The sequence below is a fragment of the Lolium rigidum genome, chromosome 5 (genome assembly GCF_022539505.1).
Source record: "Lolium rigidum isolate FL_2022 chromosome 5, APGP_CSIRO_Lrig_0.1, whole genome shotgun sequence".
Taxonomy (NCBI): domain Eukaryota; kingdom Viridiplantae; phylum Streptophyta; class Magnoliopsida; order Poales; family Poaceae; genus Lolium; species Lolium rigidum.
The window spans coordinates 56,362,238-56,386,587 of NC_061512.1; the positions used below are offsets into that span (position 1 = coordinate 56,362,238).

The 24,350-nt window shown below is 44.8% G+C and overlaps 1 protein-coding gene across 1 annotated transcript; it reads right to left on the reverse strand.

Moving 5' to 3' along the window:
* Positions 1–3,445: 3,445 nt before the first annotated feature.
* LOC124651459 (DNA polymerase epsilon subunit B-like) lies at positions 3,446–14,969 on the reverse strand. Its single transcript, XM_047190549.1, has 13 exons — positions 14,798–14,969; positions 14,520–14,700; positions 13,713–13,866; positions 13,451–13,582; positions 13,093–13,170; positions 12,905–13,009; positions 12,734–12,814; positions 12,511–12,641; positions 12,319–12,413; positions 11,777–11,876; positions 4,049–4,163; positions 3,854–3,964; positions 3,446–3,658 (listed from the first exon to the last, which is right to left on the reverse strand). The coding sequence occupies exons 1-13, from the start codon at positions 14,967–14,969 to the stop codon at positions 3,512–3,514; spliced, it is 1,602 nt and encodes a 533-aa protein (XP_047046505.1). The 3' UTR covers positions 3,446–3,511.
* Positions 14,970–24,350: the final 9,381 nt, after the last annotated feature.

Sequence of the window (24,350 nt, forward strand, 5' to 3'; positions counted from 1 at the left end):
AGCGGGAGGAACGCCTGCTCTGGACGGGGATAAGGGGAGAGGGCGGCGGCAGACAAGCCGCTACTGGCCGCCATGGACCCAGGGACGTGTGGAGGTCGAGCTCATCATCCCGCGTCCCCTGTTTAGAGAGAGAGAGAGGAGGTGAGACAAGAGAGAGCAGAGATAGGGAGGAATAGGATAGGACAGGAGGGCTACCTACGGACGAGAGTGCGGCGGGACAACCGGCGGCAAGGAGAGGCGGCGGCGCCATCGTCCTCCACCTGAAGCTCCGGCAGTCAGAAACCCTAGGCGGATGAGGCTCTTCTTGATCTGCTTCATGAACAACCCTAAAAGATCTGGAACTGCTGCGCAACCAAGCCCCCTCTCTCTCTCCGTGCGGTCATGGCCAAGGAGAGGACTCTCCTGCCCCGTACCCGGCGACGAAGGGCGAGTCGCCACGGCCGTCCTCTCCACAGTCGCACAGAAGCAAATGAGACGGGGAATGACGGATTTGCCCCTTGCGGGTTTGCCAAATCACAAGGTAGCCACCGCGCGTATCTGTGAGTTTCAGTACCCACGCGCGTCCACGTACCTTCGGCCGCTGACATCCGGGCCCTCCGGAAAGCAGGCCCCACAAGTCAGTGGCTGGGCGGGTATTCCACGGCCGGTGAAAAGGGGACGCTAGGAATGGACGGCTGGGACCATATGAGCAGTTTCCAGTTCCCCATCCGACGGCTAAGATCACAGGATCGGAAAAATGGACGGCTGGCAGCGCGCCACGTCATCAGAACGGACGGCCAGGATTCAGGTGGTCTGGATGAAGGCCTTGGAGTGCAAGAATGTTATCTTTAGATTTTTGATATGTTTCATGGGCTGGCGGAAGTATCAAAGATGCTCCTCCATGACGCCATCTGGGCGAAGCAGGAAGGACTACATAATGGACTCATGAATGGAATCATGTCGAGTGCTGCACCAAAACTAAAAAAAAAAGGACCTACAATTAACGCAACGCTTTTTTATGCGGGGAAAATTATGGCTATGTATGATGTATATGATCTTCCAAATAATTTGATCTATTTTAATTTATGTAAAGTAACTGTCTTTTACCTCAAAAAATATATACCCGTTTTACATGTGAAAGTAATCAACACTCTCGCGGATGGTAATCCTTTATTTGAGATAAAGCACATGGACGCACGATGGAGCCAGAGGACAACGTGCGACTGATAACCTGTGTTGTACCATACTACAGTGGTCGAAAACCTGGAAACACACTGATAACCTGTGTTCAGAAAGATGGAATTCAGCATAAACACGCCCAATCCAAAAGCTAAAACATGATTTTTTTTTTTCTTTCAAAATTTGATCGCCTTGGTTACTTTGAGATGTCTTGGTCATCAACTACATCACCAACACACCAAGTAGGTAGAATTTTTTTTTCGCGAGTACGCTAAAGACGTACCATATCTTTATAGAAGACAGAGGTTTGAGTACAAGAACACGCTACCACAAGTAGCACAAACACCACACCGGCTAATCCGAAGACAACCACCACCGACAAAACAACAACAACACGAAAGAACCTACCCTAAGCTAAACAACAAAGCCGTGTCTCGACCGACGCTAGACAGCTCCGAAGAACAACAACTCCAAAAGGGCTCTCCTTGCCAACGAGCCAAGAAAGGGGAAGATGGCGGAACTCGGACAGCCCCGAGAAAGCATCGTCTTGGGGACGCCATCAATGGCATGCATTGCACCCTTGCAGCCAGCCTCGGACAGCGGCGAACACCACCGGAGGAATGCACCAGGACCTCCAAGTCATGTCTCCAAACGCGAAGCTCCCAACAGAGGAACAACGTCGAGGACACCGCCATCGCGCCGATCCAAAGGATTCAGGCTTTCACCCGGAGACGGCTACCAAACCAGGCGAGAACATGAGAGACACCGACATGCCTCGGCGACGCCTCTAGAGAGAGGCACGACACCCGCAGGCGACGTCGCCATCGGCCCAACGAGTTGGGCGGGACTTTCGGCCGTATCGTCGCACGAATCCGCGCCTCTGAGGTTTGGGGCAACCCTGTCCATGGAGAGACACACCGCCGCCCCCGCAGCTCCTCAACATCATGGTCGCAAAAAGTCATGGTCTCCAGCACGACGGCCCAAGCCACCAGCTTCAGCCATGACGAAAACAGCGCAGCAACTCCCCACCACCTCCGGCGAAGGCCAGGCCCACTCCGACACACCCGCTCCAGGCACAGCCAGCAGATGACCCGGCCCACAAAAACCCAGATCTAGCTCGAGAAAGCGTAGATCGAGCCCGCCCAACCTCCAGCTCCCACGCTAGTGCCACCGGGAGGCCTCACAGCATGTCCCCAACGCAGGGGATGACGACCGATGCACGAGGGCACTCCGCCCTGGCAAGGCATCCTTCGCGCCGCCGCCCCCAAGATGGGGTCTTGCGCCTCCACATCCCGGCTGCCCCGTCGCGTTGCAACCACCCGGGGACCTCGCTACTCGAACCCAGCACAGGAAGACGGTCGATGCACCAGGGCACTCCGCCCTGGCCACGCATCCTCCCGCATCGCCTTCCCCAAGATGGGATCTAGCACCTCCGCCACCCGGCCGCTCCGCCGCGTCCACCCTCTCCCCTCCTTGCTGCCTGCCAAGTCGAAGACTGCAGCTCGTCCATGGGCTCCGCCATGCGTCGGCGATGACCTCCCAGAACCGCGCCGCCGACCGCTCCTCTCCACCACCTCGCAGCCCTAGTGACGTCCCGCCTTCGCGCGAAGGGAGCCCGTCGAGGCTGCGCCGCCACCACCCACCGCCTTCGGTGACCAGGCGAGGCCGCCACCGCCGGCACCAACAACAGCAGCGGCCGGGGAAGGAAAGCCTGGCGCCACTTCTCGCTTTTTAGGGTTAGGCCTCCAGAGCCGCTCGCGAGCGACCGAGGAGAAAAGAATCTGTCGTTATAGAATTAAGTAGAGCCCAACTTGTAAGTAGAACACATTTTCTCCCCACAAAAATGTCAAGCAAATTTCCCGTGCATTCTTGTATAATTAATCAGGTTCAAGTTAACAAAAAGCAATGCATTCTTTACAGAGTAATAATTCTAGACATTAACTGAAAGCACAATTCTATTAACTTGGTTTCAAATAATGGAAACAGTTACAGGTACATATTACAAGACTGAGATCCACTCTGTGACTTCAGCAAAGCATAGCTGGAAGAAGACATACCAAAATCATTGTTACACCAAGACCACAAGGGCCACAGCAATCAGATTCTACAAATCTGTGACCCCTACCACGAGATGTCAGCATCAGTTCCACCTGACATAGCACTGACTCCATCCATGCATGCCATCGCTATGTCTTCCTTGTGAATGCTTGCATGATGCCTCCTTAATTTAAATGTCTAAAGTCATATATCAATCCTGATGGCTGATATACAGTGGCTATAGGCAGCTCATCAAAGGTTTGGACCCCAAGTTGGGTGTTACACGTTCCAGCTTCCATTTGCCTCGCTTTCCGCATTAGCTTTCTAATGCAGAAAGCTCAACCTCCTTAGTGCAAGGACGGTATGCTGCGAAAGTGCTGTCATTGGCAAAAGAACCAGGATTGAAACAAGTGATTCCTGTATATTTGAAGGCCTTCTGCTCACTCTTGTCACCCAATACTATCTGAAGAAGATTTAAACAAGCATTAGCACAAGACCTGCCAAAATTTTGTTGATAGTGTTGTGGATCGATGATAGTTACATAAGTATAGTTATGCCTTTGTGCATGTTGAACAACTGAATTAGCACCGAAGCATATTCATGAGATAACAGTCAGAAAACATTTCAAGGTGTGCATAAAGTATGTGCAATTACATACCGTGTGAGGAGTTGGATACAGCCGAAGGCAATGATCATAGTTCCATATGATAGGTTGGACTGTAAGAGGCAATGGACACAGATGACTCTGGTGGGTGATAGTTGCTACTAGCTGAACAAAAAGGATTGGTTAGTTTACGAACAGTCAGCAGCATACATTCTGACTAAAATAATTAATAGAAGTTAATTAACTTGCATGTTCAAATGGGTCGCTTGTTTCTTCCATTGTTGGTGGAATCAGACATGACCGCCGCATCCTGTAAAGGAGATCTTGCCGAAAAAACACGATTTCTTGTGTATAAAACTTCACCCTGGAAAATCAATTATTTTATTGGAGATAGAATGTATGATAATTGGTAGGTCTGGAAGTTAATCTTGTCTGAATCATGATAAGTTGGTATGGAATGATGCCATAGATTGGTATATGTTCCTTGATTCAGTGGGTAACAAGTGCATGAAGCCTTTTCCAGGACTTAACCGAAATGTCAGTGCCTCAATGAATAACCGTGAAGATAAATCAGGCACATTTGGAAAAATAGACCAAATGAAGATGGTGTCTGGTACAGAGAGAGCTTTACTACAAACAAAATACTGCGTGCGACATTCATTATGATGTTAGATGCCAACTAAAAAACATGGTTCCATAGTATGCACATCGGTAGGCCAGTATGGGCATGCATGTTAAGCATCTTTATGTACGTATTGTCATTGTGCATCATGATCATGCAATTGTGTACAGATGCTTGTTGTATGGATCGTCGCAATAAATACAGCACACCAATGGTAACCTTTATGCTAAAACTGAACTAAGTCACAGTGAAGACAATTGGATGAACCTCCTAGTGGTTCCAAATGTACGTCTTTTTAGAATCATGGCAGTCAAATATGTTTAAATTTGACCATCAGTGTAGAAATAATTACGAACATACACAGTATTGAATTGATATTAATCCATCATGAAATATACTTTCATGATGTGTAACATACTTTCATAGAATTGATCGTCAAAGGTCGCCATGGAGATTATATCAATGTCCAAAAAGACTAGAATTTGGAATCAGAGTCACATGTAGCACAGAATTTACAGCACAAAGAGAAACAGTAGCATCATGTTGAAATATTGGGCCCACTTTTAGTGGCCCAAATTAGATTTCAGTTTTTCCTATAAATCTCAAAGCCCACATAGTGGCAGCCTTGTGAGTTTGAGCCCAAGTTGGTGGCAGCTCACTAGGGAGTGGCAAGAGGTGGGAAGTTTAGTCCCACATGGAAAGTTGGGAAGAAGTTAGACCACCTTATAAGGTGGGTTGTTCCACCACTAGTAAGTGAGTGAGAATAGGAGTGCTACACGCGCGCTCCTCCTCCTCCTCGCTCGCTCGTCTCGTCTCGACTCGACTCGACTCGACACGTCACGTCACGACGCGCGCCGCGCTCGTGGTGAGTGGATTGAGCCTCGAGCCGAGACTTTCCTTACTTTTTGCAGCTCAGGAAAACGAACAGAGTCCTAGACGGACGCGTCGCGGTTAGTCGGTTCGGGTCGCTCCCGGATCGTGGGCTATACGTAACCGACTCGAAACGTTCGTGCGATGTGGGCGTGGCCCACGTTGCCTAGGGTTTCCCGAGCCTATATAATCTCCTGCCCGGCTACCGCAGAAACATATCTAATACACGAGTTAGGGTTTCCACCTCTCTCTGCTTGCGCCGCTATCGTAGCCTACTCCATCCCGCGCGCCGACGTGCATCGGCGAACGGGAGAGCAGGTCTCCGGAACCACTCGTCCTTGCGATCTCGTACGGGAGAGGGCGAATTAGGTTTTGGGAAGCGCTCGCGCGGCTCGCTCAAGCTCTTCATCACGGGTCGCCTTCCGTCCAAGTCGGGCGGTGCTGCCTACCGTCGTCTTCAACGCCGTCTACTTCGACCCGTCGTCCCCGTCGTCAACAACGTTGTCATCAACAACGTTGCTTGCTGCGACATCATCACGCTACGCCTCCACCGCCACCACCACCGGATCGGTACGTGCGACATATCTCGATCCGTTTAGCGATGGATGCTTTCTTGTTTGTCTTCTTGCTACTCATGTTGATTAATGCATCTAGTATGTTCGAGTTTCACATGTTAGCAGTTGTTGTCATCATGTTTTATATTCTGGAATTAATTATGGAAATTGTGCCTAATTATCCAACAATCCAAAAACCTAATTGTAGGCAATTTCCTGAGTTAACAATGGCTGGTTTTTCCGATGCACTGAGGCCGGATAAGTTTACCGGTGTGCACTTTAAGAGGTGGCGAGTATAAGGCCATGCTGCGGCTTACTCATCCGAAAGTGTTCGAAGTTACTGATGGTTTACCCGAAGGAACTATATCGACCAAGATCGGAACAAGTTCAAGGAAAACAATACTCTCTTCGTCGGATGCGTTCTAAGTATTCTTGCTTGATCGTACGTGTGATGTGTACATGCACTTAACGGATGGTAAAGAGCTCCGGGATGCATCTGAATGCTAAGTTCGGTGCAACCGATGCGAGCGATGAACTGTACATCATGGAGAGCTTCCATGACATCGGGATGGTTAACAACCGTTACGTAGTCGAACAAGCTCATGAGATACGAGTGCATTGCGAAAGAGCTTGAACTCCTTAAGTGTGCCTTACCTGACAAGTTTGTGGCTGGATGCATCATCGTTAAGTTGCCCCCTTCATGGAGGAACTTTGCCACAACTCTCAAACACAAGAGACAGGAGATATCAGTTGAAAACCTGATAGCATCTCTTGATGTTGAGGAGAAAGCTCGGGCTAAGGATAATGTCGAGAAAGGAGAGGGTCGGTCTAGCGCCAACATGGTGCGAAGAAACCCTACGGCAAGAACAAAGGGAATAACAAGCCCTCCTTCAATAAGCCTATGAAGACTACAACCTTCAAGAAGAAGAAGATGATAAACAAAGCGGATCTGAGCTGCTTTACGTGTGGAGAGGCTGGCCACTTTTCTAAGGATCTGTCCGGAGAGGGCAGACCGCAAGAAAAAGGCGAGGCAAGTCAACACGGTGACCGCTAGCAATGCTTGATGGGTACGGTAATCTCTTTCTTGTTCTTTCGGTATTTCAATCTCCATGTTGGTGGATTGATACGAGTGCTAATGTTCATGTGTGTGCTGACATATCCATGTTCACTTCTTACCAGGTCGCCGGGATTCTTCCGTCTTGATGGGGAATGGGTCACATGCTTCGTTCGTGGTGTTGGCACGGTAGATGCGAAGTTCACTTCGGGGAAGATCGTGCGGGCGAGAACGTGCGGCATGTCCCTACTATGAACAAGAATCTCGTTAGCGGCTCCCTTCTATGCGAGAGATGGGTTTAAGGTTGTTTTAGAGTCGAATAAAGTAGTTGTTTCCAAGTTTGGACAATTTATTGGTAAAGGCTATGAGTGCGGAGGCTTGTTCCAGCTTTTCGCTTTCCGATTTCGATAATAAGTCCGTGAACCATATTTGTGGCAATGTTAGTGATGATACCGAGTGTTTGGCATTCTCGTTTATGTCACATTAATTTTGGTTTAATGTCTCGGCTATCCGAGTTTAAGTTTAATTCCGAATTTCACCATTGCCAAAGGTTCAAAGTGCCATAGTTGTGTGCAATCAAAGCAACCTCGGAAGCCTCACAAGGCGGCGAGGAGAGAAACTTGGCACCTCTAGAACTCATACATTCGATCTATGCGAGATGAATGGTGTGTTGACAAAAGGTGGAAAGAGATATTTCATGACATTGATTGATGATGCGACTAGATTTTGCTATGTTTATTTGTTGCGAACTAAAGATGAAGCTTTAGACTACTTTAAAATTTATAAGGCCGAAGTTGAAAATCAACTAGAGAGAAAGATCAAGCGTCTTAGGTCGGATCGTGGTGGTGAATATTTTCCTAAAATCTTTGATGAATTCGTGAGGAACATGGCATTATTCATGAGAGGACGCCTCCCTATTCGCCCCAATCAAACGGGGTTGCCGAGAGGAAAAACCGCACGCTGACTGACTTGGTGAATTCCATGTTAGCCACTGCTGGTTTATCCAAGGCATGGTGGGGGGAGGCTTTATTGACTTCATGTCATGTCCTGAATAGAGTTCCTAACAAGAATAAAGATAAAACCCCTTACGAGGAGTGGTCTGGAAGAAAACCATCACTTTCGTATTTGCGCACATGGGGATGTTTGGCGAAAGTCAATATTCCAATCACTAAGAAGCGCAAACTCGGACCAAAGACGAGTGGATTGTATCTTTCTAGGTTATGCTCCGCGGAGTGTAGGATATAGATTTTTAGTAGTTCAATCCGAGGTACTCGATATGCATGTTGATACTATTATGGAATCTCGTGATGCAACATTTTTTGAGAATATGTTTCCTATGAAAGATATGCATAGCATTGCTAGAATTTCTACGAGATAATTCCTGAGTCTAGTACATCTAATGAGTACTTTGAACAATCACATGAGATTGTTACTGAGAAGGATGACAATGAAGCTCCTAAACGGAGCAAGAGACGAAGGATTGAAAAATCCTTTGGTGATGATTTCATTGTGTACCTTGTGGATGATACTCCCACGTCCATTGCGAGAGGCATATGCATCTCCGGATGCGGATGACTGGAAAGAAGTTGTCCACAACGAGATGGACTCGATTCTTTCTAATGGAACTTGGGAGCTATCGAACGACCCCATGGATGCAAGCCCGTGGGCTGCAAATGGGTGTTCAAGAAGAAGCTAAGACTCGATGGTACTATTGAGAAGTACAAGGCGCAGCTTGTAGCTAAAGGCTACACACAGAGAGAAGGCGAAGATTACTTCGACACCTATTCACTCGTCGCTAGACTTACCACCATTCGAGTACTATCGTCCATGGCTGCCTCCTATGGTCTTATCGTTCATCAAATGGACGTAAAGACAGACTTTTCTTAATGGAGAGTTGGAAGAGGAAATCTATATGGATCAGCTTCGATGGGTTCGTAGTAAAAGGTGAAGAAAGAAAGGTGTGCAAGTTGCTTGAAATCTTTATATGGCACTGAAACAAGCACCTAAGCAATGGCATGAGAAGTTTGACAGAACTTTGACTTCTGTAGGCTTTGTTGTCAATGAGGCTAACAAGTGTGTTTACTATCGCCATGGTGGGGGCGAAGGCGTTATACTATGTTTGTATGTGGATGATATTCGATATTTGGTACAAACATGAAAGTAATACACGAGGTCAAGTCTTTCTTGTCAAAGTGCTTTGATATGAAAGATCCGGGAGAAGGCGATGTAATTCGAACATCAAGCTTATTAAGAATGAGAGTGGGATTACTCTAACGCAATCCCATTATGTTGAAAAGATCTTGAGCCGGTTCGGCTATATTGATAGCAAGTCTTCTCCAACACCTTATGATCCCGAGTGTGACATTACGCAAGAGCCGGAGGATTGCCATAAATCAAGCGAGATACTCTCGGATTGTTGGCTCACTCATGTACTTAGCGAGCGCGACTAGACCGGACATCTCTTTTGTTGTTAGCAAGTTGAGTAGGTTCATGTCAAACCCGGATGCGATCATTGGCATGCACTTGATAGGGTCATGCGCTACCTATGTGGTACAATGAGTTATGGGATTCACTATTCGGGGCACCCAGTCGTGCTTGAAGGATATAGTGATTCGAATTGGATCTCGGATGTAGCTGATCCGTACGCCACAAGTGGGTATGTATTTACCTTTGGAGGTGGCGCAGATATCATGGAGATCTTGCAAGCAAACCATATTGACGAGGTTAACTATGGAAGCGAGAACTTATCGCTTTGGATACAACCACTGTTGAATCGGAATGGTTGCGTGAGCTCTTGATGGACTTGCTCGTGGTTGAAAAACCTGTTCCGGCAATCCTTTTGAATTGTGACAATCAAACCGTAATTGTCAAAGTGAACAATTCTAAGGATAACGCGAAGTCATCAAGACACGTCAAGAGACGTTTGAAGTCCGTCGGGAAATTGCGAAACTCCGGAGTAATAACCGTTACATATATTCAAACGGACAAAAACTCGGCAGATCCCTTTACAAAGGGACTATCACGTAATGTGATAGAAAGTGCATCGAGGAGATGGGTTTGAGACCCGTTGATGTTACACCATAGTGGTAACCCAACCTTTGTGATCGGAGATCCCGTGAATTAGGACCCGGGAAGAACAAACTAGTGGTTTAATTGAGGAGAGTATTATGTAACCCTCTCTATGTGAAGATGCACAACTCTCGATTGTCTGTAAGGCAGAGTTGGCAACAAGCCTTAATGTGTTTATGTTGGCTATTTTAGCAAAGATGCTCGTCCTACTGAGCATTCTTGAAATAACACACCTATATGAGTCCGATTGTTAAACGTCGCAATCTATGAGATTTGGGTGATCTCTAGTAAACTCATGAAGAGACCATGAAGTATGACGCATATGCTTCACCCGCGGGGTAGGCTACCGGCAGCCATGTACCGGTCATGACTTTGAGTGAAACCCCGTTCACGCAAAACTTGCAATTCAAGGCTTAGTCCATTGTTCAAGTGTGAGTGGATGTAGCTTAAGGTTCTAGGCGGAAGTTCAACTTAACAGTCTCCGCTGAAACACCGGTATATAAACAAGCAGCGAGTATTGGTAAATCTCTAAATGGGGATTTGAGATCCGGTGGGGGATTGTTGAAATATTGGGCCCACTTTTAGTGGCCCAAATTAGATTTCAGTTTTTCCTATAAATCACAAAGCCCACATAGTGGCAGCCTTGTGAGTTTGAGCCCAAGTTGGTGGCAGCTCACTAGGGAGTGGCAAGAGGTGGGAAGTTTAGTCCCACATGGAAAGTTGGGAGGAAGTTAGACCACCTTATAAGGTGGGTTGTTCCACCACTAGTAAGTGAGTGAGAATAGGAGTGCTACACGCGCGCTCCTCCTCGCTCCTCGCTCGCTCGTCTCGTCTCGACTCGACACGTCACGACGCGCGCCGCGCTCGTGGTGAGTGGATTGAGCCTCGAGCCGAGACTTTCCTTACTTTTGCGCGCTCGGAGAAAACGAACGCAGTCCTAGACGGACGCGTCGCGATTAGTCGGTTCGGGTCGCTCCCGGATCGTGGGCTATCCGTGAACCGACTCGAAACGTTCGTGCGATGTGGGCGTGGCCCACGTTGCCTAGGGTTTCCCGAGCCTATATAATCTCCCGCCCGACTACCGCGAAAACATATCTAATACACGAGTTAGGGTTTCCACCTCTCTCGCTTGCGCCGCTATCGTAGCCTACTCCATCCCGCGCGCCGACGTGCATCGGCGAACGGGAGAGCGAGTCTCCGGAACCACTCGTCCTTGCGATCCTGTACGGGAGAGGGCGAATTAGGTTTTGGGAAGCGCTGCGCGCGACTCGCTCAAGCTCTTCATCACGGGTCGCCTTCCGTCCAAGTCGGGCGGTGCTCGCCTACCGTCGTCTTCAACGCCGTCTACTTCGACCCGTCGTCCCCGTCGTCAACAACGTTGTCATCAACAACGTTACTCGCTGCGACATCATCTCGCTACGCCTCCACCGCCACCACCACCGGATCGGTACGTGCGACATATCTCGATCCGTTTAGCGATGGATGCTTTACTCGTTTGTGCCTTCTGCTACTCATGTTGATTAATGCATCTAGTATGTTCGAGTTTCACATGTTAGCAGTTGTTGTCATCATGTTTTATATTCTGGAATTAATTATGGAAATTGTGCCTAATTATCCAACACATCACACATCCCTGTTCAAGGTGTTATTGATTTTAATCAGCTACATACTTGTTTTATAATTTGAACCCCCAAAAAATAGATCCCTGTCTTTGCATGGGTGATTATATATTTATATATCCCTATCAATAAATGTTTAACATATGGAATTTTTAGATAATGATACAAGACAATGCTTTCGTGTCGAACCTGCAGGGGTTGCTTACAAATATAGCATTTGGGATGTGCTTCTGAAGTTCTTCAATTAGATATTTCGGGAGTGCGCACCTTGGGAGAGCTTTCGAAGGTCCTGCAAATTTACTACCACGTAAGAAGAAGCAACATATGATGTACACGAGAAACAAGGAAACATCTGCTACTATGGAAAGTAAGCTGGCAGTATTTATGGCCAACAACCTCATTTCCTTATGCTATTACAGAAGCTGTTCCTTGGTTTAAACTAGCAAGGAAAATAATACTCCCTCCATTCCAAATTAATTGATTCAACTCTGTCTAAAGACGCATGTATCTAGACACGTTTTAGTGTCTAGATAGTGTCTAAATACATGTGTATCTATATAAAACTGAGTCAATTAATTTGGGACAGATGGATAATAATAATAAGTGGATATAAAAAATAGGCCAAGTGAGATTTAATTCATTACTGGATGATATGAATCGCATACTGTAGGAAACCCTACATGCAGATATCAGTTATTAGATAAAAGCATATCATTGAGTATTGGAAGTACCTGCATCGTCAGGACCAGGAACAAATAAGAAACGACTATGTTCCTTTAACCTAGTTCGAGCTGCGATCATTTCACCAAGCTTCCCAAACTGCAATCTAAACAAAGCTACATGACTAAGGTCTTGCCTTGGATTGGAATAGAAAATGCCTAGCAGAACTTTTGATCATCTCTCATGAAACACGAAAGTCACACCTGAGTTCTTCAAATGAATTGAATGCCAGATTGCAGGGCTGAGAGCAGAAATTGCCCATTAAAACAAAGAGAGAAGGAACCACTTCCACACTTTCATAGCCATCAAGGACAATGCCTAACTTCTCCATAGTCTACTCTACGAGATAACACATATGCACATCCTGAGAGAATGACTAAACAAAAAAGTTGCATAAAGCAAAGAACTAATACCAAACATAAATACCTCAGGATTGTCCAGCCAAACATCTGAAAGTATGACAAACATGTCATTCACAGCCTTATTTTCTAGTGATGATAGTCTTAGCTGTTTAATACAAAGGTAACAAATATCATCAGTAAAGACGTTTTCGGCAAGACCTATTACTCAACATGTAGAACGCAATTACAGACTTACTGTTTCTTCAGTTGGTATGACACCTCCACCAAAGAAATCAAGTCCCATAAGGAGTGAAAGTGATGCCTCTCTGTCCTCTAAAGGCGGAAACCCACATGTATTGACCTGTAGATGATTGGAAAAAAACATATTCAAGAGGATATTACAAAAAGAAAACTAATAATTTTCTGGTAGATGAGAATCCAGACCTGGAAAATGCCATTCGAAAGCAGTTCACCTTCTGCTACAATTACAGTGTTTTCAACAAAGAAACCTGAAGTGATTTTGTGTTATATGTTAAGGAAAGAGATGTGCTTCTCTGGATAAGCATAAATCCATATAGTTCAAACAAAATGCTCAAATGACATATGGGTCACTGATGCAAATATGATTAGTACTAATTACTAAGCACTTGTAAAATGGAAGGATTTCTTTTCATTAACCTGGACACTGTGAACAAACAAACTTTAAAGTTGAGAAACATTTCCAATTTTAGCACAGCAAATACATTAATATTTATTTTTATATATTCATATGTAGGTAACATGGTAATGGTTTTAAGGATATTGCATTTGCTAAGTCAATTGGCACTGCTCCAGTAAGATCTTCCAAGTAAAACTGGCGTTCCTCCAATTGTGATATGACTCCCATAATCCATCTCCGTCCAGTGCACCCAATTAAAGATTGTATAGAAGTTATCTACATGAAGGGGAAAATTGTATATCATTTCATAAACAAAGACTAAGAAAAAAGTTGAAGGTGGGAGAAGTCCCAAAGTGTTGGAATAGAGTTATTGGGAGTCTAAACGCAACATAAATTAAGAAAATACCTCGCAACTATCATTTTCAGTCATAACAGTCTCAAAAGCTGGCCTCGAGAAATATTTATCACGAGCGAGCCTCTGAAGCAGCACTTGATATCTGTCCCTGTACAGGGCAGCTTTATCTCCAGCTTCTCCATGGATGGATAATCTTCCAGTATGCCTATATACACATCACAATCGAGCATATAGCATCAACAAACATAAGATCAAAAAGATCATTATAATCGATGCTTCCCGCTTTTCCGTGAGATAAATGGTTAAGCCATTCTTAGGATATACAGACAAGATTTTTTACCCAGGCATTTGTTCTAGTTCAGCATCAAAGGTAAATATATGTGTCATACTGAATTATATTGCAGCTCTTAAAAAGAAACGAATTGATTACAGGCTGGCTGGGCTAACAAATTGACGAATTGATTACATTTTTTTCGAAAAGGAGGTTGAAACCCCTGGCTTATGGATCAAAATGATGCACGCGGCCCTTTTTACTACAGTTGACGAACTACACTTAAGCAGAATATCATTCCAGAAACAGATAAGGCACGTTTGACACATCTATATCAAACATTCAGAAGAAAATAAACAGTTAAATTTAGAAGAACAAAAAAGGCAAGCTCCCTTGAAACTATGCATTCACTCTGCAAATTAGCTATCCCTCGTCAATATCCATTCAAGATTTAGGCGAATCAAGTGGTGAATAAATACCCTTGTCGCAACATTCAACCATGGTTCAGTTCAACACGAAAAGGTCAAAAGAAAGACTAAATTCTCAAGTCTCTCCAGATCTAAAAGGAAGTGGAGGTGTGTACATACTCGTAGAACACTTTCTTGATTGGGTCGTAGTGGAAGCGAGGCACAACGAAGGAGTCCACCACCCGCAGTGCCGACCGCGCGCTGGTGGCCGCCGGCGACGCCGCATCGACCGCCTCCTCCGCCTCGACGAGCAGAGACACCACACGCCGGACGGCGTCCCGATCCAGTATAGATGATTTCACTGCGCGCACCCAGAAATCAACGAATAGACGCGCACAGGGTCACAACCAACCGTAAAATAAAGCCAAAATGGGGTGGGGGTGGGGGGGAGTAGTTACGCGGCTCTTTGTCGAGCTCGTCGAGGAGTAGGTCGAGCGCGTCGTCCTCGGCGTCGGGGAAGCGGTCGAGGAAGGCGGCGGCCTCCTCGAGGGCGTCGACCTTGAGGGTGAAGCCCCGCAGCCGGAACTTGCGCTGCAGCTTTCTGCGCATGGCTGCCGACGGCGCCGCCATGGGAGACGAGGGGGGAGCAGGGAGTGGCGTGGCGGGAAATATGGGTTGGATTTGGAGAAATTGGCGGGATAATTGCGACGCCGTGGAAGGCCGGCTATCCGCAAGTGGGTTTCTCTGCCAGTTTGGGCCTAATCCTGCGCTTCTAAAGGGCATCTCGAGCGGGGCGATGCAAACGGACGACCCGTTTGCGTTCGCGCAGGCTGTGACTTTCATAGACTTTTCACGAAATCTAGACAGGTGAAATGAAGCGCATCTAATTTCTCGAAGAAAATAAATGAATCCCATCTTTCGATCCAGTATGAAGTACGACGACGTATGAAGCCATGTGAAGCTCGATCACCGAGAAGAAGTCAGGTGGAGACAACGGTTTCGAGTGAGATGGCTAGCTGAGGGTGATAAGAACACAAGATTTTTTTACTTAAGGGTTTGTCAACGAAAGAAGAGAAATAATATCAACAGCATGAGGAAACAGAATGGCGACTTGACTGAAGATCCAACGGAGATGGTCGTGTTGACTAATGATTTTTACCGTGATCTTTACAAGTCAGAAGGGACAGGGGACATAGATGTTGTCCTAGATGCGGTGCCTCAACGTGTCAGATATGAATGAGGGCCTGGTCGCTTCTATCAAGGCAAGTGAAGTTACGGAAGCCCTCTTTCAGATGTTTCCGACAAAACCCCTAGGCTGGATGATTTACCAGCACACTTCTTTTAGTGCCATTGGGATCTATGCGGAGAGGAAGCCTCTAGTGTTGTTTTAAGGGTTCTAAATGGTGTCGATGACCCGACAGCCTTTAACAAAACATTTATAGTATTAATTTTAAAGTTGCTGAAGCCAGAGGAGTTGGGTCAGTTTCGTCCTATAAGTTTATGCAATGTAATCTATAAGATTGCATCAAAGGTTTTGGCGAACAGGCTTAAGAAAGTTCTGCCTGAAATTATCTCAGATGAACAATCAGCCTTTGTACCTGAAAGATTGATCATTGATAACATTATCACTACCTATGAATGTTTGCACTCCATGAAGAGCAATAAGGCGGTGAAGCCAAGGACATGGTCAAGTTGAACACCTTCTTCGTTATGATGGATGTGCAGCTCATTCAAAGCATACCAATCAACACACGTTCTCAACCAGATATTTGGGCTTCGCACTATGAGAAGAAGGGGATTTTACTGTTCGTTCTGCTTACAGAATGTTAGCCAATACGAAGCAGACGAGAGAGGCCTGACTAGAGGGCACAACGGCATCCTTTGATCACCAGGGGCCGAAGAAGGACTAGACAAGTTTATGGCAAGAATATTACTTCCGAAGGGAGGATCTCCATATTGAGATTTGCGAAGGCAGTTATTCAATTTAGACGACATCGATAAATCTCTCATGAGTTTCTATTGCTTGTAAGTTGTTGACTACATATAAGTTCCTATTTATTCAGTTGTTCATGTTCATTGCATATACTCATTATATCCTTTGGTAATCTTTTATGTATAATGAAGATCGATGAATGCAAAAGAAGGCATATAAATGACGAGGCGGTTCCTCGGCAATACCCACCATAAGGGGTTTAGGGTTGACGAAAGGCGACGATGGAGATTCCGGGAGCGAGAGAAGACACGACGTACCCAGGTTCACGTCCCCGCGGTGGAGGATCGCTACGTCCTGCTAGCAATCCACTATATGAATATATGTGTACAGGGGGCCGCCATAGACGGAGTTATTGTGTCTAGTCTAGTTCTAATCTGCGGGTTGCGATGTCTAGGCGTATCGCCTCTATGTTTTTCTGTTTTTCAATATGTGATCTAAGGGGTTCCCCTACCTGGCTTTATATATCAACCAGGTTAGGATTTACAAGAGCCCTAGTAGAATTCGTATTGGAGTCTTCTTTCTTGCAATCAAAGTTCATATTCCTTGCGGGTCCAATTTGTCGAGTCCTTGCGCTGGTCCATCTTCACAATCTGTACCGGGTACAGCAACATCGGGTACCCGAAGGGTAATGCCCACATCAGTAGCCCCCGAGTGTCTGGCCGAAGTGAAGCTTCGGGTAGGGATTAAAGTTGTCATCGTCCGAATGTCTTGATCTTCTGTTGAATCTTGTGCTTGATGTAGAGTCGAAGTTATTCTTGTCGGGTGCGCGGCCAGCGCTCCCGATGGGAGTAGCCCCCGAGTCTATGGGAGGGTGCTTGCAATCGTGCGTAGACTCAAGTTGTACTACTCGAAGAACTTGATGTTGATGTTGATGTCGACATCTTCAAATTATCCCATCATCTGATACTTTTAAATCTATCGGGTCTTCAAAATGGTGCAAGTTTCGAAAGAAGCCGAAGAGCTGGACTGTTAGAACCTTCGGGTTCATTCTTCTTTATTGACGAGGCTTCCATCTTTTTATCGGGTGCGCGACCAGCGCTCCCGATGGGAGTAGTCCTCGAGCCTGTAGATGAATATGAAATAGTCATGTATAGGGTGTAAAAATGTTGAGTTAAATACCGTAGATTTCTTCGAGTTCCGAGAACATTTGGATGCTTCTGATGATATCGACGATTTTGATGATGTCATAGAGGAGTTGATGATTTGGATGATGTTCCAGAGGAGTCGATGATTTTGATGATGGAGGAGACGATGATTTTGATGATGTTCCGGAGGGTATTCGATGATTTTTATGATGTCGCAGAGTAGTCGATGGACCGTGAGCTCAGTTGAAGATTTTTGTTTGTCGAAGAGAAGTCGATGGACCGTGAGCCCAGCCGAAGCATTTTGTTTGTCGAAGAGGAGGCGATGGACCGTGATCCCAGTCGAATCTTTTGTCTGTCGAAGGCAACTAAGGGATCAAGTCAGTTAGCTCGTTTGACGACCCCGTAGTAATCGCAAACACATCTGCATGACCGTTCGTAAGTTTGTATGTAATAGCGACATCCCCCGAGTAAACGAAGGAACCATGCGCCTTTTTTACTTCGTAACCCAGTGCACCGGCTTGAGACTTCCATATGTTTTATTGCTTCCACCAATTGCAGCACTCGCATGCTCCCTAAGGCTTTTGGTGAAAAATCATAATAGACCTTGCAGCCCCCGAGTATTGCTGGGTAAGCTGTGGTATGCCGATAACCATAGCTCCGGATGGGAGAAGTAGTAACCGACGAAATAAACCTTCTAACCCCCAGGTATTGTCGGGTAAGTCATAATACGTTGATAACCAGAGCTCCATGTGGAAGCGGTAGTAACCGATAAAGATTTTCACCAATTGCAGCACTCACATGTGCCTTGATGAAATCATTGATAGTATAAAGAGTCTTCATGTTTGCTTGAATTCCAGCGAACCAGCGCTCCCGATGGGAGTAGACATAATAGTTGAAGATCTTTCAGGAGCCCCCAAGTAATTCCAGCGCTGCTGAAAGTGTATCAGGTCCATATTTACGTAACCATAGAAGATAAATCCATTGAAAACCATAGATGATGAAGCCACCGGCCCGAGAGTGCATTGGTCAATTATTTATATAGTCGTAGAAGATAAATCCATTGAAAACCATAGATGATGAAGCCACTGACCCGGGAGTGCATCGGGTCATTTATGTAAGATGATATCCATTGATAACAATAGGTGATGAAGCCATTGACCCAGGAGTGCATCGGGAGAAGATATATATTCAGAACCGAAGAAGATAGATCCATTGATAACCATAGATGATGAAGTCATTGACCCGGGAGTGCATCGAGAGAAGATATATCGAGAGCCGAAGAAGATAGATCCATTAATAACCATAGATGATGAAGCCATTGACCCAGGAGTGCATCGGGAGAAGATATATCCAGAGCCAAGGAAAATAAATCCATTGATAACCATAAATGATGAAGCCATTAGCTCATTTGCAACAAGGTCAATATGGAAGTAGGTCGCAAGGTGGACGCAGTCGAAGTAATTGCGCAGTCAGAAATAGTTGATGTGGCAGGTGTAGTTGAAGTAGTCGCACGGCCAGAAATAGTCGATGTAGCCGCGCGGCGCCTGGCTGGCGTAGCCGATGAAGAAGACGTAGTTGATATAGTCACGCGGCCATAAATAGTTGATGTAGCCGCATGGCGCCTAGCCAACGTGGCCGATGAAGAGGACACACCCAAACAGATCGAATCCGCGATGTCGGGTCTGTAACAGGTGAGCCCCCAGTATGATGAGTGCGCGACAGCGGGTGCGGTCATTCGAGAAGAGTAGTCGAAGCTTTGTTTCAATCTGCAGTTATATTGTAGTGCGCAAAAAACTATGCGCAAATAATAGACGAGCCAAAAAAATTGGCCAAAATAAATTTTCGTAAATTGTAATTAGTTGGAAATATAGCACTTGATGATCTTGTGTCGGATGACGAAATTATGACGGTGAGTTCTCAAACGGGACGAGTCCATGACTCCCAGTCCACGAGAGTGTCGGGTCCGCGGTAGTTCCATGCCGGCCAGACGTGACCAACCGATGATAAGCCTCTTATGCTCTTCTCTACTTCTCGTTTGTTTTTTAAACAAGTATATATGTAAGTGCAAATAAGCACCTAAGAGCTTGACCGATTCCTTTTGTGTTTTTTTTTTCTCTTCACCACGTTAAAGTCTGTCAAATTTATTTCCTTCCTTAGCTACTTCTGGACTAGGAAACTTTTATTTGCCCTTCTTTCCTTGAACACGTCGTGTAATCATTGTTGTTTGCTCACGGGATCTGATCCGGAATAGATAACTTTTACTTGTCGCTCTTTTCTTGAAAATCGCTCTGGTTTTCGATCGTAGGTACCTTTGCAGAAAACAAAGCTGCTAACCCTGCAAATAATTCGATTGGGCACAACACCTTCTTCTTTTTTTCTTCTCTTTTTTTTTCTTGCGACTCGACGCCACGTACATGCCGGCTATGACGGGAACACATCAAGTTGCCGCCATGTTTTGTATGAGGAAACTGGCTGTGATGAAATAGATGACGAGTGTCGGATCTGATCCTTGAAGTTGAAGTAGACTGTTCGCTAGATGCGATCTAGATGTTGTTGATGAAGAACATGATTGTTCCCGCCCATATGATAAAATCCAGTCGCCGCACTTCCCATAGACGGCGGCAATTGACGAGACGGTTCCTCGGCAATGCCCACCATGAGGGGCTTAGGGTTTACGAAAGGCGACGATAGAGATTCCGGGAGCGAGAGAAGACACAACGTACCCAGGTTCACGTCCACGGTGGAGGATCCCTACGTCTTGCTAGCAATCCACTATATGAATATATGTGTACAGGGGCCGCCATAGACGGAGTTGTTGTATCTAGTCTAGTTCTAATCTGCGGGTTGCGATGTCTAGGCGTATCGCCTCTATGTTTTTATGTTTCTCAATATGTGATCCAAGGGGTGTCCCTACCTGGCTTTATATATCAACCAGGTTAAGGTTTACAAGAGCCCTAGTAGAATTCGTATTGGAGTCTTCTTTATTGTAATCCAAGTTAATATTCCTTGCGGGTCCAGTTTGTCGAGTCCTTGCGCTGGTCCATCTTCATAATCTGTACCGAGTATAGCAATGTCGGGTACCCGGGTAATACCCAATCAATAAACAATATTGGGTTTATTGACCCAAATAAAGTACATCATGACACTTTAAAGGATAAAACCGAAGAAACGGGGGAAAACCTGCTAAGATTTTTAACGGAGCAACATTTATGTGATTCAATAATGTTTCCTTATAACTACATGTGAGAGTCTTACTCTGTTGTACACATTCAATTTTTTGTGAGATATCAATTAATTATCCACTCATTCAATCATTTTTTTTTGCCTGACAGAGTTTGGATAAGTTTCAAGAAGATGGTTAAGGGTAGTAACTTCACAGAGAAGCTAACGTTTACTCCTATATTGTCAGCCACAGGGGACAAATCTATGTGGATACTACATTTGCGAGTTCATTCGCATGTTAACCACTGAGAATGACGATCGTAGACTCGACGTAAGCAATACATTCACAACATTAATTTATTACCGTTAATATTCATATTTATCTCATTTTCCTATATAGGCCGAGTACGTCCGCGAGAAGCTCCAACCACAGCACACCTACTAGGAATTACGGAGAAACTGACAAAACTTTTGATGAGATAAATAATAGACGACAACGGCTTGTTTATATAGGCGTTTCTGATAATCCCGTGTAATAGTTCGAATAGACGACGGGCTCTAGTCGCGGTAGCCGTGAGCTCCATGTATGTAAGGGACAAAATTTATATATATTTGTTTGCTCGATCGTAATACAAGTTATCTTATATATGTATAATGCATCAACGTCTACAACTTGTAGTAGCGTATAAATATATGAAAATTATTTTGAAATGAAAAAAATGAAATAAAAGGGGGTGGCTGCACCCCTGCCGAACCCTAAATCCTAAAGGAGCAGCATCCTGCGCGCGCCACGTAAAGGACCTTTTATCCCGGTCTGTGTTACCAGCCGGGACAAAAGGGGTGACCCCTACGCGCCCGCGGCGGCCACGTGGTGGACTATATGTCCCGCCTCCTTTATTCAGTTGCTTGTGGCCTCTTACGGGCCGGGACAATTGGCCCATTCTCTACTAGTGGAAGTTGGGGACTCCTTCCTATGTGGCCTGCTTTTTTTTCCCTTTTTCCTAACTTCGAATAAGCATGCTTCTATACATCCCTCTCTCCAAATTTAAACACATCAAGATCGGAGATCGTTGGGAGAGAGGTACCGAAGCAGCAACCAACTGCGAAACCAGACGTTGGGTGACATAAGGAAAACAAGCAAGCAACTTCCTAGATACTCTTCCCGCAAAATGAGAAAATTCTCTAGGACGCTCCTTTCCTCAGGGTCTATATTTACTCAATAAAAGAATCTTGGTAACATTGACCTTAGTGTCCAAAAATCGGCCAAAGTCTTGTCAAAGAACGAACACCGGAGGCTAAGATGATAAACGACCGACATGTGTTTCTTTTGAAATGCAACAACCATTTTAGTAAAATACAACAAACTCAGTCTGCACAAAAGATATGCGTTGAAGCTCAAGCATCAAGTGCCAGTGAGGTACTTCATCCATCCCATAATAGAAGATGTTATTTCTACCTATTAACTAGTATATTGGTTATAACTAGTTGAATGCTCGTGCGTTGCTACGGCTCCTAAAAAGAGTTTCAATGATCATCAAGAGAATATCCATGTACAGGCAATTTATCAAAACATTTGATGTGGACTTAGTCCAAAGCAGGACGCGGTGAAAGTGCCAGGCAATATCGGCAGCGTCCTCCATCTCCAGACAAGCTAACCTACATGTAATGAGAAGCATGAACTAAACCTCGATGAAGCCTCAGACCTTCCACAAAAGCCATAATCAGCAACGCTCATTATGTTAGTAAAATACTCCAATACATTGTTAATACAACTGCTAATGTTTAAGACTCTCTTCTCTACAATAAATTGAAATGAAAAATCTTTGCGTTTTCTCGAAAAAATATTACTCTCTTCAGATTATCTTTATATTGAAACCACAACAGCTAGAACGTAGATTTTGATGTCATCAAATACACTCGATAACCTGGACATGCCAAGGTTCTGTCGCAAGATAGCATCAACCATATCAAAATATAATTGTCTTACTCTGGTATCAATAAGCAACCACTTCTCTCATTCAGACCTTGGTGTCCTCCCCAAAGACATGCCCCGAATTCAGCTTCAAAAACATCCTGAAAATGTATCTTTGAACGATTAAAGGCCCAGATCATTGTACTTTGTGGTCTCGAGTAACACATCCAATAGAGCAATCCCCCAATTCCTTCACAAAAGTAGAGTCAACATTTAACTTTATCAAATCCTTAGATGGAGCCGTACAATTTGATGTCGTTTCCTTCACGAGGCGATCCACATGATGGCATGCAACATTGGAGCTACTAACATTCAGGATCGAATTCTTACATTTCCCATTTACTGGGGCTTTGCGTGTTATAAGTTATAACAAGTTCATGAATATATCAATTCAAGAAAGTCACATGTTGCTCCATAGTAGCATCATAGCATGAACCACGGGATTCCTCAAATGCAACTCTCTAAGCTATATCAAGTACAAGACATGATATCGAAGGCATGATAACTACATCTAATTTTTAGATAACATACCTTTTTATATCTAACGAGCCAATCCAGCAGAAAATGTATGCTTTAAATACAACCAATGTAATATTTACCCAATCTTTATGAAAACGACTGGAACTCTCTAGATTCCTTTCTGTACATGTGGCAAATTAAATGAGTTCTAGACAAAAACAGAGTTAGACCATATAATCATCGACATGATGCCCAAGTCAGGCACATTTGGATTTTGAACTGATGAAATAGATCTGCTCTAGGTCAAACAGAATCATAATCCATTCTGTACAAGTTACAAATACATAAGGGAATAAGATTTGTGTAAATTACATCAACCATCCACATTGCAGAAAATTAAGAACCATTAGCACTCACATTTTTTGGTAGAACTTGAACCAGCAATCACCAATCAGATCTTTTAAGAATGCAATAGAACAAAGGAGGCCAACTACCTTGTCAGAGAAAATGCGACGACAGTGTAGGTATTGGAGGTGGCGACACAGTCTTGGATATTGGATATGGCGGTAGTGTTGGAGATATGCCCAAGAGGCAATAATAAAAGTGGTTATTATATATCTTTATGTTTATGATGAATGTTTATATACCATGCTATAATTGTATTAACCGAAACATTGATACATGTGTGTTATGTAAACAAACAAATGAGTCCCTAGTAAGCCTCTTAACTAGCTTGTTGATTAATAGATGATTAGTTTCATAATCATAAACATTGGATGTTATTAATGACAATGTTATATCATTATATGAATGATGTAATGGACATACCCAATTAAGCGTAGCATAAGATCACGTCATTAAGTTATTTGCTATAAGCTTTCGATACATAGTTACCTAGTCCTTATGACCATGAGATCATATAAATCACTTATACCGGAAAGGTACTTTGATTACATCAAACGCCACTCGCGTAAATGGGTGGTTATAAAGGTGGGATTAAGTATCCGGAAAGTATGAGTTGAGGCATATGGATCAACAGTGGGATTTGTCCATCCCGATGACGGATAGATATACTCTGGGCCCTCTCGGTGGAATGTTGTCTAATGTCTTGCAAGCATATGAAAAAGTTCATAAGAGACCACATACCACAGTACGAGTAAAGAGTACTTGTCAGGAGACGAGGTTGAACAAGGTATAGAGTGATACCGATGATCAAACCTCGGACAAGTAAAATATCGCGTGACAAAGGGGATTGGTATCGTATGTGAATGGTTCATTCGATCACTAAGTCATCGTTGAATATGTGGGAGCCATTATGGATCTCCAGATCCCGCTATTGG